This window comes from Salvelinus namaycush, chromosome 31, assembly GCF_016432855.1.
Source record: "Salvelinus namaycush isolate Seneca chromosome 31, SaNama_1.0, whole genome shotgun sequence".
NCBI lineage: Eukaryota > Metazoa > Chordata > Actinopteri > Salmoniformes > Salmonidae > Salvelinus > Salvelinus namaycush.
This window is the reverse complement of record NC_052337.1, coordinates 8,957,391-8,975,090: the sequence shown is the minus strand read 5'-3', so window position 1 is coordinate 8,975,090 and position 17,700 is coordinate 8,957,391. Positions and strand designations below refer to the sequence as shown.

General features: G+C 46.1%; 1 protein-coding gene across 1 annotated transcript in view; it reads right to left on the bottom strand.

Moving 5' to 3' along the window:
- LOC120026184 (unconventional myosin-XVIIIb-like) overlaps positions 1-10,730 on the bottom strand; it is a 47,991-nt gene extending 37,261 nt beyond the window's left edge. The window contains exons 1-12 of the mRNA XM_038971009.1: positions 10,686-10,730; positions 9,361-9,498; positions 8,641-9,096; positions 7,999-8,062; positions 4,604-4,716; positions 4,232-4,399; positions 3,937-4,147; positions 3,646-3,788; positions 3,240-3,340; positions 3,081-3,144; positions 2,810-2,954; positions 334-504 (exon numbers count right to left, since the gene is read on the bottom strand). Coding sequence (XP_038826937.1) covers positions 334-504; positions 2,810-2,954; positions 3,081-3,144; positions 3,240-3,340; positions 3,646-3,788; positions 3,937-4,147; positions 4,232-4,399; positions 4,604-4,716; positions 7,999-8,062; positions 8,641-9,096; positions 9,361-9,498; positions 10,686-10,730 — 1,819 coding nt within the window. The remainder of the gene's footprint in view (positions 1-333; positions 505-2,809; positions 2,955-3,080; positions 3,145-3,239; positions 3,341-3,645; positions 3,789-3,936; positions 4,148-4,231; positions 4,400-4,603; positions 4,717-7,998; positions 8,063-8,640; positions 9,097-9,360; positions 9,499-10,685) is intronic.
- Between the last annotated feature and the right edge of the window lie 6,970 nt (positions 10,731-17,700).

Below are 17,700 nucleotides of genomic sequence, written 5' to 3'. Positions count from 1 at the left end.
CATCCACAAATTAATACATACCATACTAAACGTAACAAATCATACTAAATGGATCTGCCTACAGATTAATACAAAATGCTCTGAGACCAGGTTGGAGTGACAGAGAGAGAGAGTGTGTGTGTGTGTGTGTGTGTGTGTGTGTGTGTGTGTGTGTGTGTGTGTGTGTGTGTGTGTGTGTGTGTGTGTGTGTGTGTGTGTGTGTGTGTGTGTGTGTGTGTGTGTGTGTGTGTGTGTGTGTGTGTGTGTGTTTGTGCCTGCCTGCCTGCCTGCCTGCCTGCCTGCCTGCCTGCCTGCCTGCCTGCTTGCGAGTACCTGTGTGTCTCTCTATCTTACCCTCCTCTGCATCAGTAGTAGCGTGTCTCTCTCTGCCGCCCCCGGTGGCTCTCTGCAGCAGCTGTCTGAGGTGGTGTTTGAACACTGCTGTGTGGAGCTCCTCCCCCTCACACCCCAATACACTGCTGGCCACCTGGGCACTGTCGAAACTCACAAACGCCCTACGCCCCACTGGGGTGAGGAAGGGAGGTGGGGAGAGGAGGACAGGGGAAGGGAGGGAGGGGAGAAAAAGGGGAGGGAAAAAGAAAAGAAGAGGGTGGAAACCAGAAAGAGAAAGTATTGGCATGACATTCATGTTTTCATAAAGTATCATCTACAGTGTCTTCGGAAAGTATTCACACCCCTTGACGTTTTCAAAATGTTATTACATTAAGTCTTATTCTAAAATGGATTAAATACAAATAAAACCTCAGCAATCTACACACAATAACCCATAATGAAAAAGCAAAAACAGGTTATTAACATAAGTTTTCAGACCCTTTGCTATGAGACTCGAAATTGAGCTCAGGTGCATCCTGTTTCCATTGATCATCCTTGAGATGTTTCTACAACTTGATTGGAGTCCACCTGTGGTAAATTCAATTGATTGGACATGATTTGGAAAGGCACACACCTGTCTATATAAGGTCCCACAGTTGACAGTGCATGTCAGAGCAAAAACCAAGCCATGAGGTCGAAGGAATTGTCCATAGAGCTCCGAGACAGGACTGTGTCATGGCACAGATCTGGGGAAGGGTACCAAAACAAATTATGCAGCATTGAAGGTCCCCAAGAACACAGTGGCTTCCATCATTCTTAACTTCTTTGGGACTGGGGGGCAGTATTGAGTAGCTTGGATAAAAAGGTGCCCAGAGTAAACTGCCTGCTACTCAGTCCTAAAAGCTAGAATATGCATACAATGAGTAGATTTGGATAGAAAACACCCTGAAGTTTCTAAAACTGTTTGAATGATGTCTATGAGTATAACAGAACTCATATGGCAGGCAAAAAACTGAGAAAAAATCCAACCAGGAAGTGGGAAATCTGAGGTTTGTAGTTTTTCAAGTAATTTCCTATCGAATATACAGTGTCTATGGGGTCATATTGCACTTCCTAAAGCTTCCACTAGATGTCAACAGTCTTTAGAACCTTGTTTGATGCTTCTACTGTGAAATAGGGGTAATGAGAGCTGTTTGAGTCAGGGGTCTGGCAGAGTGCCACGAGCTCAGTCTCGCGCCCTCCCGTGAGAGTTAGCTGCATTCCATTGCATTTCTACAGAGGAATTCTCCGGTTTAAACATTATTGAAGATTTATGATAAAAACATCCTAAAGATTGACTCTATACTTCATTTAATAAAATGCTAGTATTTACTTGTGGCGCTATGCTAGGCTATGCTAGTCAGCTTTTTTACTGATGAGGGTGCTCCCGGATCCGGGATTGGGACCAATTAGAAGTTAAATGGAAGAAGTTTGGAACCACTAAGACTCTTCCTTGAGCTGGCCGCCCGGCCAAACTGAGCAATCGGGGGAGAAGGGCCTTGCTCAGGGAGTTGACCAAGAACCCGGTGGTCACTCTGACAGAGCTCTAGAGTTCCTCTGTGGAGATGTGAGAACCTTCCAGAATGACAACCATCTCTGCATCACTCTACCAATCAGGCCTTTATGGTAGAGTGGCCAGACAGAAGCCACTCCTCAGTAAAAGGCACATGACAACCCACTTGGAGTTTGCCAAAAGGCACCTAAAGACTCTCAGACCATGAAAAACAAGATTCTCTGGTCTGATGGAACCAAGACTGAACTCTTTGGCCTGAATGCCAAGCGTCACATCTGGAGGAAACCTGGCACCATCCCTATGGTGAAGCATGGTGGTGGCAGCATCATGCTGTGGGGATGTTTTTCAATGGCATAGAGGCTAGTCAGGATCAAGGCAAAGATGAACAGAGCAAAGTACAGAGAGATCCTTGATGAAAACCTGCTCCAGAGTGCTCAGGATCTCAGACTGGGGTGAAAGTTCACCTTCCAAAAAGACAATGACCCTAAGCACACAGCTAAGACAACGCAGGAGTGGCTTCGGGACAAGTCTCTGAATGTCCTTGAGTGGCCCAGCCAGAGCCCGGACTTGAACCCGTCTCTGGAGAGACCTGAAAATAGCTGTGCCAAGGTGTGCCATGCTTGCAGTGTCATACCCAAGAAGACTGGAGGCTGTAATCGCTGCCAAAGGTTCTTCAACAAAGTACTGAGTAAAGGGTCTAAATACTTATGTAAATGTAATATTTCAGTTTTTTATTTTTAATAAATTTGCACAAAAAAAAAAACCTTTTTGCTTTGTCATTATGGGGTATTCTGTGTAGATTGATGAGGAAAAAACACATTTTAATACATTTTAGAATAAGGTTGTAACCTTGCAAAATGTGGAAAAGGTCAAGGGGTCTGAATAGTTTCCGAAGGCACTGTAGTATATGGTATGGAGAGAGAGATGATGGTATAAACTCTATACCTTTACATGCCCCCGCTGCTCCTAGATGGTACAACCCTGCCAGGACATGCCATATTGCTCGTTGCTCATTGGCCGAGAAGCCCAGTGTTTCCATGGCAACCAGCAGCTTGGTGAAGGCCACTGATGCACGCTGCTTTTCTTCCACCTGATGGAGGGATGGAAGGAAAGGAGGGAGGAGAACACAGATGGTAGGAAGCAGGGCCTATTAGTATGTACAGTATGTGAGCAATATGGCCAAAAAACACAAAGGTTAGCAACATTTCCTGGTTACCTTGGTGGGAGGGACTATTCCAAAACAGTTGGCCTCTGGGAATTGGTGCATCTGCAGCTCCGTCCTATCAGGAGGAGACAGGAAGTCATGTAAGAGTGTGTGTGTGTGTGTGTGTGTGTGTGTGTGTGTGTGCGTGTGCGTGTGCGTGTGTGTGTGTACCTCATCTCTGTACTGAGTCCAGCCAGCATCTGGGAGAAGACCAGGAAGTTACTCTCTCCCTCCATCTTCTGACACACCCTCCACTTCTCTAACATCATAGTCTGGAGGAGAGGAGAGAGGAAGAAATGATCAGGCATTGAGACAATGATATTGTACATAGCAGTATAAGCAATACACTTTGATAATGGGCAACAATTTGTGTGCGTGCATGTTTGTGTTTGTGTGTGCGTGCCTGTGTGTGTGTGTCTGAGTGTGTGTGCTTATATGTGTGTGTGTGTGTGTGTGTGTGTGTGTGTGTGTGTGTGTGTGTGTGTGTGTGTGTGCGTGCGTGCGTGCGTGCGTGCGTGCGTGCGTGCGTGCGTGCGTGCGTGCGTGCGTGCGTGCGTGCGTGCGTGTGTGTGTATACCTGTAGGTGTCCGGCAGAGGCCAGTCCAGCATGGTTGAAGTCCAGAGAGAGAACCATGGCAAAGCGAGAAGAGGCATCACTGTGCTGAGAGCTCACACACCCAAACGACCTCAGGATTGTGAACACTGCCTGGATACGCTCCACTGGACACACACAGACACACACACAAACAGATGGAGAGATAACATTATACACAATGTGCTATTACCTCCAACACTCCATATACGTTATACACAAATAGTTTATATCACATGACATTCCGCATGCACGCAGGAACACACAGGTACTAACCACTGATGCTGTCTCCGGCCGTGCCAGCCTGTTTCAGGAGTGTGTGTGTGAAGGCTTGGCAGGAGGTGGTCTTGCCTGTGCCGCTGCGTCCCACCGCACACACACTCTGGTCCCTGCGGGTGCCCACCATGGAGACATAGACACGCCTGACTAGAGCGGCCAGGGCAGGGGGAGCATCCCACACACTGTCCCCACGACGGGAGCGAGGGGTCTAGGGAGAGGAGACATCAATATTCAATTATCGTCTGGTTCCAATGGAACTACAGGAAATGAACGTGTGTGTGTGTGTGCTAACCTTGCCGTGTTGGTTCAGCGGAGGCCAGAAGTTGAGCAGGTTGGGTCCTGCGTGTGTGAGAGGCAGGCTGGCTTTAGCTCGACTGGTTAACGTGTGGAGTGCTCCACACTCATTCACACTCTGCAGTTCACTCAAGTCCTCACACAGGTCCAACTCAGAGGGATTCAACTGGAGAGAAAAAGAGAGGGACGGAGAGAGAGAGAGATGTCAGAAAGGAGAGATATTGTAGAGAGAAAGACCATGTGAGAGAGGGGTGGAGAGAGAGAGAGATGTCAGAAAGGAAAGATATTGTGAGAGAGGGACAGAGAGAGAGGAAAAATAGAGAGAGGGTAAAGGAAAGACTGAGGAAGTCAGGGGAGAGAGAGAGACTACCTTGTGGATGTCGTGCTCCATGACATCATGCAGTGTTCCATCTGACTCCATTCTGACTCTCACTAAGCCTGCTGGGAGATCTGGGGTTCCCTCGTCTGGCTTCAGCTGAGTGGCTGGAACACAGAACCCACCAATCACAGAAAAGCTCAGTATAAACCTACCAATGGGAAGTCTCAGTACAAATCCATTAGTCACTAAAAGATGACTGATGTTTATCATTAACCATGTTTCCATGCACAGATTTTTGGCAAGTAAGGCCACACTGTATTTTAAAAAAAGCACGAAATCTGTGATGGAAACAGGAAGTGTTGGAACAATTTCAGAAATGTCAACAGACAATTTGTTTGTTCAACTTTGTGTGATCTTTTAGTGTCTGTACAATTAATTATGAAACAAATTGCGGTTGGAAATGATTTCTTGCCCAATTGTTGATTGAATAACCATCATATGGAGGTAAATTTGAAGTCACACATGGAAAGAAACACTACAAAAGTATGCGGACACCCCTTCAAATTAGTGGATTTGTCTATTTCAGCCACACCCATTGCTGACAGGTGTGTAAAATCGAGCACACCACCATGTAATCTCCATAGACAAACATTGGCAGTAGAATGTCCTTATTGTCATAGGATGCCACCGTAATAAGATGCCACTATTCCAACAAGTCAGTTCGTCAAATTTCTGCCCTGCTAGAGTTGCCCCGGTCAACTGTAAGTGCTGTTATTGTGAAGTGGAAATGTTTAGGAGCAACAATGGCTCAGCCGCGAAGTGGTAGGTCACACAAGCTCACAGAACGGGACCGCGAGTGCCGCATAAAATCATCTGTCCACGGTTGCAACACTCACTACAGAGTTCCAAACTGCCTCTGGAAGCAACGTCAGCACAAGAACTGTTCGTTGGGGGCATCATCAAATGGGTTTCCATGGCCAGGCAGCCGCACACAAGCCTAAGATCACCATGCGCAATGCCAAGCGTCGGCTGAAGTGGTGTAAAGCTCGCCGCCATTGGATTCTGGAGCAGTGGAAACACGTTCTCTGGAGTGATGAATCACGCTTCACCATCTGGCAGTCCGACAGACGAATCTGGGTTTGGTGGAAGCCAGGAAAACGCTACCTGCCCGAATGCATAGTGCCAGCTGTAAAGTTTGGTGGAGGAGGAATAATGGTCTGGGGTTGTTTTTCATGGTTTGGGTTAGGATCCTTAAGTACTTTACACCACTACTGTAACTAAGTAAAAATACTTGAAAGTACTACTTAAGTCGTTTTTTGGGGTATCTGTATTTTGCTTTGCTATTTATATTTTTGACAGCTTTTATTTCACTACATTACTAAAGAAAATGTTGTACTTTTTACTCTACATTTTCCCTGACACCCAAAAGTACTCATAACATTTTGAATGTTATGTTAGCAGGGAAAATTGCAGGAAAATTGTCTAATTCACACACATCCCTTGTCATCCCTACAGCATCTGATCTGGCGGACTCACTAAACACATGATTCATTTGTAAATGATGTCTGTGTGTTGGAGTGTTCCCCTGGCTATCCGTAAATAAAATAAAAAATTTAAATGCCGCAGTCTGGTTTGCTTAAATATAAGGAATTTGAAATTATTTATACTTTTGACACTTAAGTATGTTTTAGCAATTACATTTACTTTTGATACTTAAGTATATTTCACTTTTAGTTGAGTCATTTTCTATTAAGGTATCTTTACTTTTACTCAAGCATGACAATTCTGTACTTTTTCCACCACTGAGTTACAGTGAAGGGAAATCTTAATGCTACAGCATAGATAGAATGACATTCTAGACAATTCTGTGCTTCCAACTTTGCAGCAACAGTTTGGGGAAGGCCCTTTCCTGTTTCAGCATGACAATGCCCCTGTGCACAAAGCGAGGTCCATACAGAAATGGATTGTTGAGATCGGTGTGGAAGAACTTTACTGGCCTGCACAGAGCCATGACCTCCATCCTATCGAACACCGTTGGGATGAATTGGAACGCCGACTGCGGGCCAGGCCTAATCGCCCAAAATCAGTCCCCGACCTCACTAAGGCTCTTATGGCTGAATGGAAGCAAGTCCCCGCAGCAATGTTCCAACATCTAGTGGAAAGCCTTCCCAGAAGAGTGGAGACTGTTATAGCAGCAAAGGGGGATCAACTCCATGATTTTGGAATGAGATGTTCGACGTCACATACTTTTGATCATGTAGTGCATGTTGTGTTGTCCTCCCACTACAACTTTAAAAAGCACAGTTTATTAGGCTATAGATGGAATAAGTGATATGGTGAACTTCACAGGGTGGTGAAAGTGCACAGTGACAAGCTTGATGCTCCTTTCCAATACATATCATGGGTCTTCATTTGTATGCTAGTGACATGATGATGATTCACTTAGCTGCCAATTAACAAATAAGAATGATCTTGCTCTTATCCATCTCAACATATAACCTGTCATATTTATCAGCAAACTGTTGTCTAGAGAACATGAGCAAAAACCAGATTGAGCAAGTTTGCCATTTATTGCAACAGTTTGTGTGAAAAACCATCGATTGACTGGAAAATGCTATGGAAACACAGTGAATTCATGTTTTTTATTCAGTACATCATAACTTTAGCGCAAAAGTGTTTTTTAGGTGCACTACGTCATCACGCACAGCTTTTAATCCTCAACAAGTCCGTTTTGATGGAAACAAAATCTGGTGGGGAAATGCGCATATTTTCTTAGGAAGATTTTATAATATTCGTATGAAAATCGGTTGCAAATTGGATGGAAACCTAGGTAGTAAAAGGGATGCAGTCTTCTACAGTAAATACTGTTAACACTACAGTAAGCATTGTAGATTTGTCCTAACAGGATTTATTGTTGTTTTTGTGGAGAGAGATGAAGTCTTAGTGGGTTTCCTGGTTGTGGCTCCAGTCTGTATTCTCAGTAATATTCTCAGTATTACTCCCAGAGCACAGCTACACAGGGATTACCAGGCAGGGTTTATGTACCAGGGGCTTAAACTTTGATATGCATCCCTAATCTTTGATCACCAGTGTGAGTGTGTGTGTGAGTGTGTATCAGTATATGCGTGTGTGTATATGTGGGCATATGAAAAACTAATAGGATTAATGCTGAGTGGCTAGATATTCTACAGTAAACTACAGTAGAGTACATCAAAATACTGCTATAGTACATCAAATACTATTGGTATAGTACATCAGTATATAGTATACAGTATGTCAGGATACAAGTAGCTGTCAAAATGTCTCCCGCAGTATGAAGGGTTGGATACAGGAGGACAGTGGTAAAGCAAGGTACTATTAATACACAACCAATGCAACCCAATACCTCAGAACACACAGCAGTCTACCACACTGCATCACCATTACACCACATTACCACCACTTACCTAGGGAGAAGCCCTCCTTGTGGACGTACCACACAGTGCCAATCTCATACCACACATCCCTCACCTGAGAGAGAGAGAGCGAGAGAGAGAGAGAGAGAGAGAGAGAGAGAGGAGAAAGAAAGTGAGAGATGCAAAATCCTATGTGTATTCTACGGCATGCAGTGTGTGTGTGTCCTGTGAGTAAGTCGAGGTTCCAGTGTATGTCTGTCAATGCGCATGTGTGTGTCTGTGTGCATGTCTGTGTGTGTCTGTCAGTGTGCATGTGTGTGTCTGTGTGCATGTCTGTGTGTGTCTGTCAGTGTGCATGTGTATGTCTAACAGACCTGCTACATTGTTTTCAATGTAACCAGGGAGTAAGCAGCACCGCTCTGCGAGAGGCTTGACGTGTTCCTTTTGCGACGCCCCAGTGGAGCAAGTATGTGTGTGTGTGAGAGAGAGAGAGAGAGAGAGAGAGAGAGAGAGAGAGAGAGAGAGAGAGAGAGAGAGAGAGAGAGAGAGAGAGAGAGAGAGAGAGAGAGAGAGAGAGAGAGAGAGAGAGAGAGAGAGAGACCAGAGAGAGAGAGAGAGAGAGAGAGAGAGAGAGAGAGAGAGAGTGTGGTATGCACAGTAGATATCCTATGATAGGTCCACGTGACATCATACCTCTTTCCTCTTGTGTTGTGTTAAGGTGGTGTCTGCTTGTTGGCCCTCAGGTTCCAGTCTCTCTTCTATCACTCCCTCTTTCTGCTTCTCTTTCTTTCCTTCCATCTTTGGCTTCTTGGCATCATTTGTCACCTTCTCTTTCCCTGACTTCACTTCCTGCCCCTGCAGCTCTGATGTAACTTCTTGTTTTTGCTTCAGCTGCTCTGTCGTCATTTCCTGTTTCTGTAGCTCTGAGGTCACTTCCTTTTTGGCTGTGTCCCCCAAGGGTGGGCTCTTGATTTCGGGGGAAATTTTTTGCCGGGGCGAGGAGGTCTTGAGATCTGATTGGTTGGAGTGGCGGCCTCGCTCTCCATTGACCAAATACTCATTTCGTAGGGCCATCTCAGCTTCCAGGATTGGTGGAGTCTGGTCTGGGAGGAGGAACTGCTGCACCAGGTTGTCACTCAGTTTACTGGGCTGGAAAGATACAAGATGGACGCCACCACGGTAAGTAAAAACACAAAGCACCCTCCTGCCTTTACTTCACCATTGGCTGACTTGCTATCGACCCTCTGAAGAAACAGGTTATTCCTTTCCAATTGTCTCTCTCGCGTTCTAACTCCACCCTTCCCTCCATCCCTTTCTATCTTCTCCTCTTTAATCTGTAGTTTCCCTCCCTCACTCTCTCCATCCCCCTCCTTCAATTCCACTCTCTTTCACCCCTTCATCTCCCTCTCTTACCGCCTTCTCTTCTTTGACCTCAGGTTCTTTTTGTTTGGTCTCCTTCTCTGTCTCTCTGACCAGCTGTTTGAGGAAGCCTCCCGGTAGGGCTGACAGAGGAGGCGGAGGAGAGGTGGGCTCTTCCTTCTTCTCCTTTATCTGTAGAGTGGAATGAAGGAATGGAGAGGGTTAGACTGATATGACAGACACAGGCCTGTGTCAAATACAAATGTACACATTCATCCTTTCATCCTTGTAGAAAAGGGGATGTATTTTCACAGTATGTATTTCAACCTATATTTGACAGTTAATGTAATTTGAACAGGGCCACAGACCAATGCTTCCATGCAGAGTCAGATATACTGTTAGAAATGGATGCAATGCAGTCTACGCTCAGCACAGGCTCAACAGCTATATACTGTGATAGCAGGATTTCTCACACACACACACACACACACACACACACACACACACACACACACACACACACACACACACACACACACACACACACACACACACACACACACACACACACACACACACACACACTAGTGGGGAACAGCAAATATCATCTACTTTGAGGACTGCAGATCAGTTGAGTTCAGAGTTTCCTCTTGGCCACAAACAGGTGTGAATTACTGACACAGATTACATCAACGGTGTGTAACTACTTAACAACTAGTGAATGACTAGTTCATTACTGGTCTATCAATACCACCAGAGGTAATGGTCAGATTAGATTTAACCTGCTGTTACTGTGGAGACAGGAGGACAGAAAGGTCAGTAAGACAACTCTCCTGTCCTCTGCTCAGAAGTGGTCTAAATATGTTACTGGTCCATAATGCTAACATATAGAGACATAAGAATGACATTGGGATTGGTAATAGAGGAGTGAATTAAATTATTAATTGAGTGAGCGAGTGAGTGAGTGAGTGAGTGAGTGAGTGAGTGAGTGAGTGAGTGAGTGAGTGAGTGAGTGAGTGAGTGAGTGAGTGAGTGAGTGAGTGAGTGAGTGAGTGAGTAAGTGAATGAGGGAGTGAGTGAGTGAGTGAGTGAATGACTGAGTGAATGAGTGAGAAGAAAGGAAGGTAAGTGTGTGATGCTCTGGTTACTGTATGTACACACAGGAGTGGTTGTATTTGCAGATGGGAGATGCAAAGCAGGGTGTGGGACATACGGTAGCCCACACATAGAACAACAAATCCAGAACACACAGGCTGATAATTCTAGACTACAAACATCTTCAACATGACTCATTAGAACACACAACTAGAACACACTCAGAGTGAAGACCATTCCAGACTATTCTAGGACACAAATGCCTCATGCCACATCATCTCTGCACCTCCCTTCTGCTCCCAGAGCTTTAAGCGTGAGGAAAGCGCCATGGCAACGGCTGCTGGGGGAGGAGTCAGGGGTGAGGGGTCAAACAGTCAGAGGTCAGCGTGATGTGATGTCAGAGTGGGGGTGGGACAACACATAAACGGTGACACTGTGAACCTGGGATGGAGAGAAACAGGAATGAGAGAAAGAGGGATGGAGAGAGGGAAAAAATAGAGATGGAGAAAGATAGGCAGAGAAGAAAGAGGGAAATACACTCTTCAGTTACATTTTTTATACTGTACCTACAACCTAATATGGTTCTTTGGCTGTCCCCATAGCAGAACCATTTGCAGAACCCTTTTTGTTTCCAGATAGAAACCTTTTAGTTCCAGGTAGAACCCTTATCGGTTCCATGTAGAACCCTTTCCACAGAGGGTTCTACATGGAACCCAAAAGAGTTCTACCTGGACCCAATAAGGGTTCTCCTATGCAGACAGCCGAAAACCCCTTTTAGAACCCTTTTTTCTACGAGTATAGGGATGGAGAGAAACAGGCAAAGCGAAGACAGAGGGAAGATGGAGAGAGAAAGAGATGGAGATGGATAAAGTATACATTGAAAGATACACTTTATATACAAAAGTATGTGGACACCCCTTCAAATTAGTGGATTCGGCTATTTCAGCCACACCTGTTACTTACAAGTGTATACAATCGAGCACACAGCCATGCAATCGCCAAACATTGGCAGTAGAATGGCCTTACTGAAGACCTCAGTGACTTTCAACGTGGCACCCTCATTGGATGCCACATTTCCAACAAGTCAGTTCGTAAAATTTCTGCCCAGCTAGAGCTGCCCTCGGTCAATTGTAAGTGCTGTTATTGTGAAGTGGAAATGTCTCTCCTCGGTTGCAACACTCACTACCGAGTTCCAAACTGCCTCTGGAAGTAACGTCAGCACAAGAACTGTTCACCATCTGGCAGTCCGACGGACAAATCTGGGTTTGGCGCATGCCAAGAGAACTCTACCTGCCCCAATGCATAGTGTCAACTGTAAAGTTTGGTGGAGGAGGAATAATGGTCTGGGGCTGTTTTTCATGGTTCGGGCTAGGCACCTGAGTTCCAGTGAAGGGAAATCTTAACGCTACAGCGTACATTCTAGACGATTCTGTGCTTCCAACTTTGTGGCAACAGTTTGGGGAAGGCCCTTTCCTGTTTCAGCATGACAATGCCCCTGTGCACAAAGCGAGGTCCATACAGAAATGGATTGTTGAGATCGGTGTGGAAGAACTTTACTGGCCTGCACAGAGCCATGACCTCAACCCCATCAAACACCTTTGGGATGAATTGGAACACCGACTGCGAGCCAGGCCTAATCGCCCAACATCATTGCCCGACCTCACTAATGCTGTTGTGGCTGAATGGAAGCTAATCCCTGCATCAATGTTCCAACATCAAGTGGAAAACCTTCCCAGAAGAGTGGAGGCTGTTATAGCAGCAAAGGGGGGACCAACTCCATATTAATGCCCATTATTTCAGAATGAGATGTTTGACGAGCAGGTGTCCATATACTTTTGGTCATGTAGTGTATGTTGAGTGGTGTTTCTCAAACAGTAAGTTCAGAATCACGTGTTATGGTGCACCATGTTTTCTGATGACATGTAGTAACCACTGCTGACAACACATGATGAAACACCTCACGATGTGGTGGAATACATGACAGGTGGCAGATCACTCAACACCAGCCACACACAAATCAGCTGTCTCTCAGAAATATCAGCCTTTCTAGTGAAGTCATAAGCACACAAGCACTCTCACATATCTAGACAACTGCACAACTTCTCACAAACTACTGTTTCTTCCGTCACCAACACACTCGCCACCTGGGTCTCGTGTACAGGTCTCCTTTCCTCTGGTTTCAGCCTGACTCAGCTGTCCGATCCATTGGACTTCTCAGACACATACACCCCTACACCCCTGACCTCTACTCCCCTGACCTCTACTCCCCTGACCCCTACTCCCCTGACCCCTACACCCCTGACCTCTACTCCCCTGACCCCTACACCCCTGACCTCTACTCCCCTGACCCCTACACCCCTGACCTCTACTCCCCTGACCCCTACACCCCTGACCCCTACACCCCTGACCTCTACTCCCCTGACCCCTACACCCCTGACCCCTACACCCCTGACCCCTACACCCCTGACCCCTACTCCCCTGACCCCTACACCCCTGACCCCTACACCCCTGACCCCTATACCCCTGACCCCTACACCCCTGACCTCTACTCCCCTGACCCCTACACCCCTGACCCCTACACCCCTGACCCCTACACCCCTGACCTCTACTCCCCTGACCCCTACACCCCTGACCTCTACTCCCTTGGGCCCAGATTCGCAAAACCTTCTTTCTAAGAAATGTATTCTTAACTGCCTATTTTTCCTGAACTATAGACTTAAGAATAATGTTAAGCAAAGGTCCTACTCCTCAAAAAGGTTATTGGAAAGTGTATTGCACTTCTTATGCTTCTCCATAATTAAGCAAAAAGTTTAAAAGAAATGTGATTATTGAAATTTTTTGGAAATGTCCTTAATTCAAAGATAGCTTAACCCTCGTCTTAAACTCAGGGTAGTGAGAGAATACGCTCACGAAAGCAATTGAACATGTTTTATTCACTCACAAACTTCATCTGAAAGATTCAGTATTGATTATTTTTAAACACAAGAACATGTTTTAGAACAGTAATCTCAGTAGGAAATATGCTAACATGATTGCCTTTGCTAGCTAGATAGCTAAAAAGGTTGCCTAGCAACAACCATTTTAAGAACATTTTTAAAAAGTTATTTGAAAAGTTTGTAAGAAAATCATTAAATCTAAAGATATTTTTGAGGAATTACAATTAAGAACTATCTTATCTTCTTGCTTTTTTTTCTTCTTAGGAAGCTTCTTAAGAAGTGTTTTGTGAATCTGGGCCCTGGCCCTTACAGACACACCCACTACCTCCAGCTCCTGTCTGGAGCACCAGCAGTTGTGAATGAATGAATGAATGAATGAATGAATGAATGAATGAATGAATGAATGAAGGGACGGACGGACGGACGGACGGACGGACGGACGGTTGGGTGAAGAAAAGGCTTTAAGATTTTATGAAAATATTGGGTATTGCAAGTACAGTATATCCAAGGTCAGAAAGACTGTGGCTGGTTGGTTTAGGAGTATGACACACAGACAGGCAGGCAGACCTGTTGTGGACAGTCTCTGATCAACACAACACCAATGAAGCCTACGTCAACTCATCTCTGAGGGTGATGATGTCGGTTAGTATGACATCCAGAACGCCATCTTAATAGATATTTTTACTTCAGTGTTCACCTGTTGATTCACCACAACACATTTCTGGGTGATATGTAAGCAACCGTTTTAACTGTGTCAGATCTGTTCAGCCATGATGCTGTGTCCATGGCATGTTCCCGCGAACAGTGGCTCAATTCCGCCGGTTTCCAAACTTTTATCTCCCACCTGAAGCGACTCCAATTTTCTTGTGATCCACCAAATCAATAGTGACAACCCTGTCAACTTGATAGAACATAACATAACCCATCCTATATGGGGAACTGTTATATTCTGTCTTTGACAGCAGTCACACTTTCAGGCAACTACTGTACACCAGGCCCTCTACCTTGTCCTCTCCTCTACTCCTCCACCCTACCCCTCTCCTCTACCCCTCTACCCTGTCGTCTCCTCTACCCCTCTACCTTGTTCTCTCCTCTACCCCTCTCCTCTACCCCTCTACCTTGTCCTCTCCTCTACCCCTCTACCTTGTCCTCTCCTCTACCCCTCTACCTTGTTCTCTCCTCTACCCCTCTACCTTGTCCTCTCCTCTACCCCTCTACCTTGTCCTCTCCTCTACCCCTCTACCTTGTTCTCTCCTCTACCCCTCCACCCTACCCCTCTCCTCTACCCCTCTCCTTGCCCTCTACTCTACTCCTCCACCCTACCCCTCTCCTCTACCCCTCTACCCTGTCGTCTCCTCTACCCCTCCACCCTACCCCTCTACCTTGTCCTCTCCTCTACTCCTCCACCCTGTCCTCTCCTCTACCCCTCTACCTTGTCCTCTCCTCTACCCCTCCACCCTGTCCTCTCCTCTACCCTTCTACCTTGTCCTCCCCTCTACCCCTCTCCTCTACCCCTTTACCTTGTCCTCTCCTCTACCCCTCTACCCTGTCCTCTCCTCTACCCCTCTACCCTGTCGTCTCCTCTACCCCTCCACCCTACCCTGTCGTCTCCTCTACCCCTCTACCTTGTCCTCTCCTCTACCCCTCTACCTTGTCCTCTCCTCTACCCCTCTACCCTGTCCTCTCCTCTACCCCTCCACCCTATCCTCTCCTCTACCCCTCCACCCTACCCCTCTCCTCTACCCCTCTACCTTGTCCTCTCCTCTACCTCTCCACCCTGTCCTCTCCTCTACCCTTCTACCTTGTCCTCCCCTCTACCCCTCTCCTCTACCCCTTTACCTTGTCCTCTCCTCTACCCCTCTACCCTGTCCTCTCCTCTACCCCTCTACCCTGTCATCTCCTCTACCCCTGTCCTCTACCCCTCCACCCTACCCCTCTCCTCTACCCCTCTACCCTGTCCTCTCCTCTACCCCTCTACCCTGTCCTCTCCTCTACCTCTACCCTGTCCTCTCCTCTACCCCTCTACCCTGCCCTCTCCTCTACCCCTCTACCCTACCCTCTCCATTTTCCACTACCCCTCCTCTCTACACTCTCTTTCTCCTACCTCTCTCCCCTACCCTCTTTCCCCTACCCCCTCTCCCCTACCCCTGTCCTCTCTCTCTACCCTACCCAGCCCTTCTTTGTCTCTTTTGCCCCATCCTCTCTCTCCTTTTCCCTTAACCTGCTCTCCCCTATCTGTCCCTCAGTCCAAAGATCCACCCAGGGCTCTGGGTGGATCTTTGGAAGTAATGAGAACAAAGTAATGAGAACAAACTCTGTCTCTGTCTTATATTCTCTGACATTTCACACAAATACACACTAAACTCAAAGTTCACCTACCTTATGATGGCTAATACTCAACGCAGGAACTCCAAATGTACTGCTTTATAATCCTAATCTTGTGAGGCCAAAGAGAGAGGCTCACTGTCCCACTGTCAAACAGAAACACACACCGACACACACAGTCAGACAAGCCGAATGGGGCTCCCAGCAATGCAGTCAGAAATAGAGTGACACAGACAGCCATCTCTCTCTCACACACACACACACACACACACACACACACACACACACACACACACACACACACACACACACACACACAGTTCTATTATTATGACACACACACACAGATAAGGGAGGCAGCTGGCTTGCCACCAGATTGAGCTATAAATATAGTGGGACTGGGTGAGGTGGTAGGGGATACTACCCTGTTAGGAGAACTGGATTTTAGCAAATGACAGGGGAGAGAGGGGACAGAGAAAGAAAGAGAGAAAGAGTGAGAGGTGAGAGAGAGAATACAGATGGGGCAAAGCAATGGGTAAAAGATGATGCTGTAGCAAACTAAGGCATCCTGCATCTTCATTTGTCTTAGGTTTAGACTTTAGGTCTAAACAACCCAACAGATAAATGGCAAATAGAAACTGAGGCGAGAGAGTGGAAAGCTGGAATGAATGTATTGGCTATTGGGATTTGGACATAAGAGTGATGGATTGCTGTTGATGTTGTTAGACTGAAACAAACACACACACAAACTCTAAGCCCAAAGCCCATTCCATAGCAACTGCTAGAAAAAGCCATGTATCTCTGAATTGGGTTATGTTAATCCTTACCCTTTTCCAAACCTTAATCTAATTCTCCTAACCTGCTACGTTACTTCTCCTAGGCTGCTGCGTAAATTGACCTAACCTGATGCAGAAAGTCAATTCTGGCCAATTCTGACATAAACTGTATCCCATCTAGTCAAAACCGTTCTAACCTGACTGACAGCTACAGCTGAGAGAGGAAGAGCCTCATAAAGCAAGACAGGGAATTGGATTAAGATGGCCGAGTTCACCAGGGAGGAGTGAAAGTAATTGCATTCGTTTTATAAGCGGGCTGCCTCCAGGGATGAGTTGGGTGCCTCGTTCAAAGCCGATGGCACAGAATAAAGTGACATATGTCAAGCACGTGGAGTAATGATTTATAATTCTGAATTTTCACATGCATACAGTGCATTCGGAAAGTATTCAGACCCCTTCACTTTTTCCACATTTTGTTACATTACAGCCTTATTCTAAAATGGATTGAATATATTTTTTTACCAATCAATCTACACACAATACCACATAATGACAAAGCGAAAACAAATTTGGCAAATCTTTAAAAAAATCTAAAACAGAAATACCTCTTTTTACATAAGTATTCAGACCCTTCGCTATGAGACTCAAAATTTTGCCCAGGTGCATCCTGTTTCCATTGATCATCCTTGTGATGTTTTTCAACTTGATTGGAGTCCACCTGTGGTAAATTCAATTGATTGGACATTATTTGGAAAGGCGCACACCTGTCTATATAAGGTCCCACAGTCGACAATGCATGTTAGAGCAAAACAAAGCCATGAAGTCGAAGGAATTGTCTGTATAACTCAGAGACAGGATTGTATCGAGGCACAGATCTGGGGAAGGGTCCCCAAGAGCACAGTGGCCTCCCTCGTTGTTAAATGGAACCACCAAGACTCTTCCTAGAGCTGGCTGCCCGGCCAAACTGAGTAATCAGGGGAGAAGGGCCTTGCTCAGGGAGGTGACCAAGAACCCGATTGTCACTCTGACGGAGCTCCAGAGTTCCTCTGTAGAGATGGGAGAACCTTCCAGAAGGACAACCGTCTCTGCAGCACTCCACCAATCACGCCTTTATAGTAGAGTGGCCAGACGGAATCCACTCCTCAGTAAAAGGCACATGACAGCCCACTTGGAGTTTGCAAAAAGGCCCCTAAAGGACTCTCAGACCATGAGAAACAAGATTCTCTGGTCTGATGAAACCAAGATTGAACTATTTGGCCTGA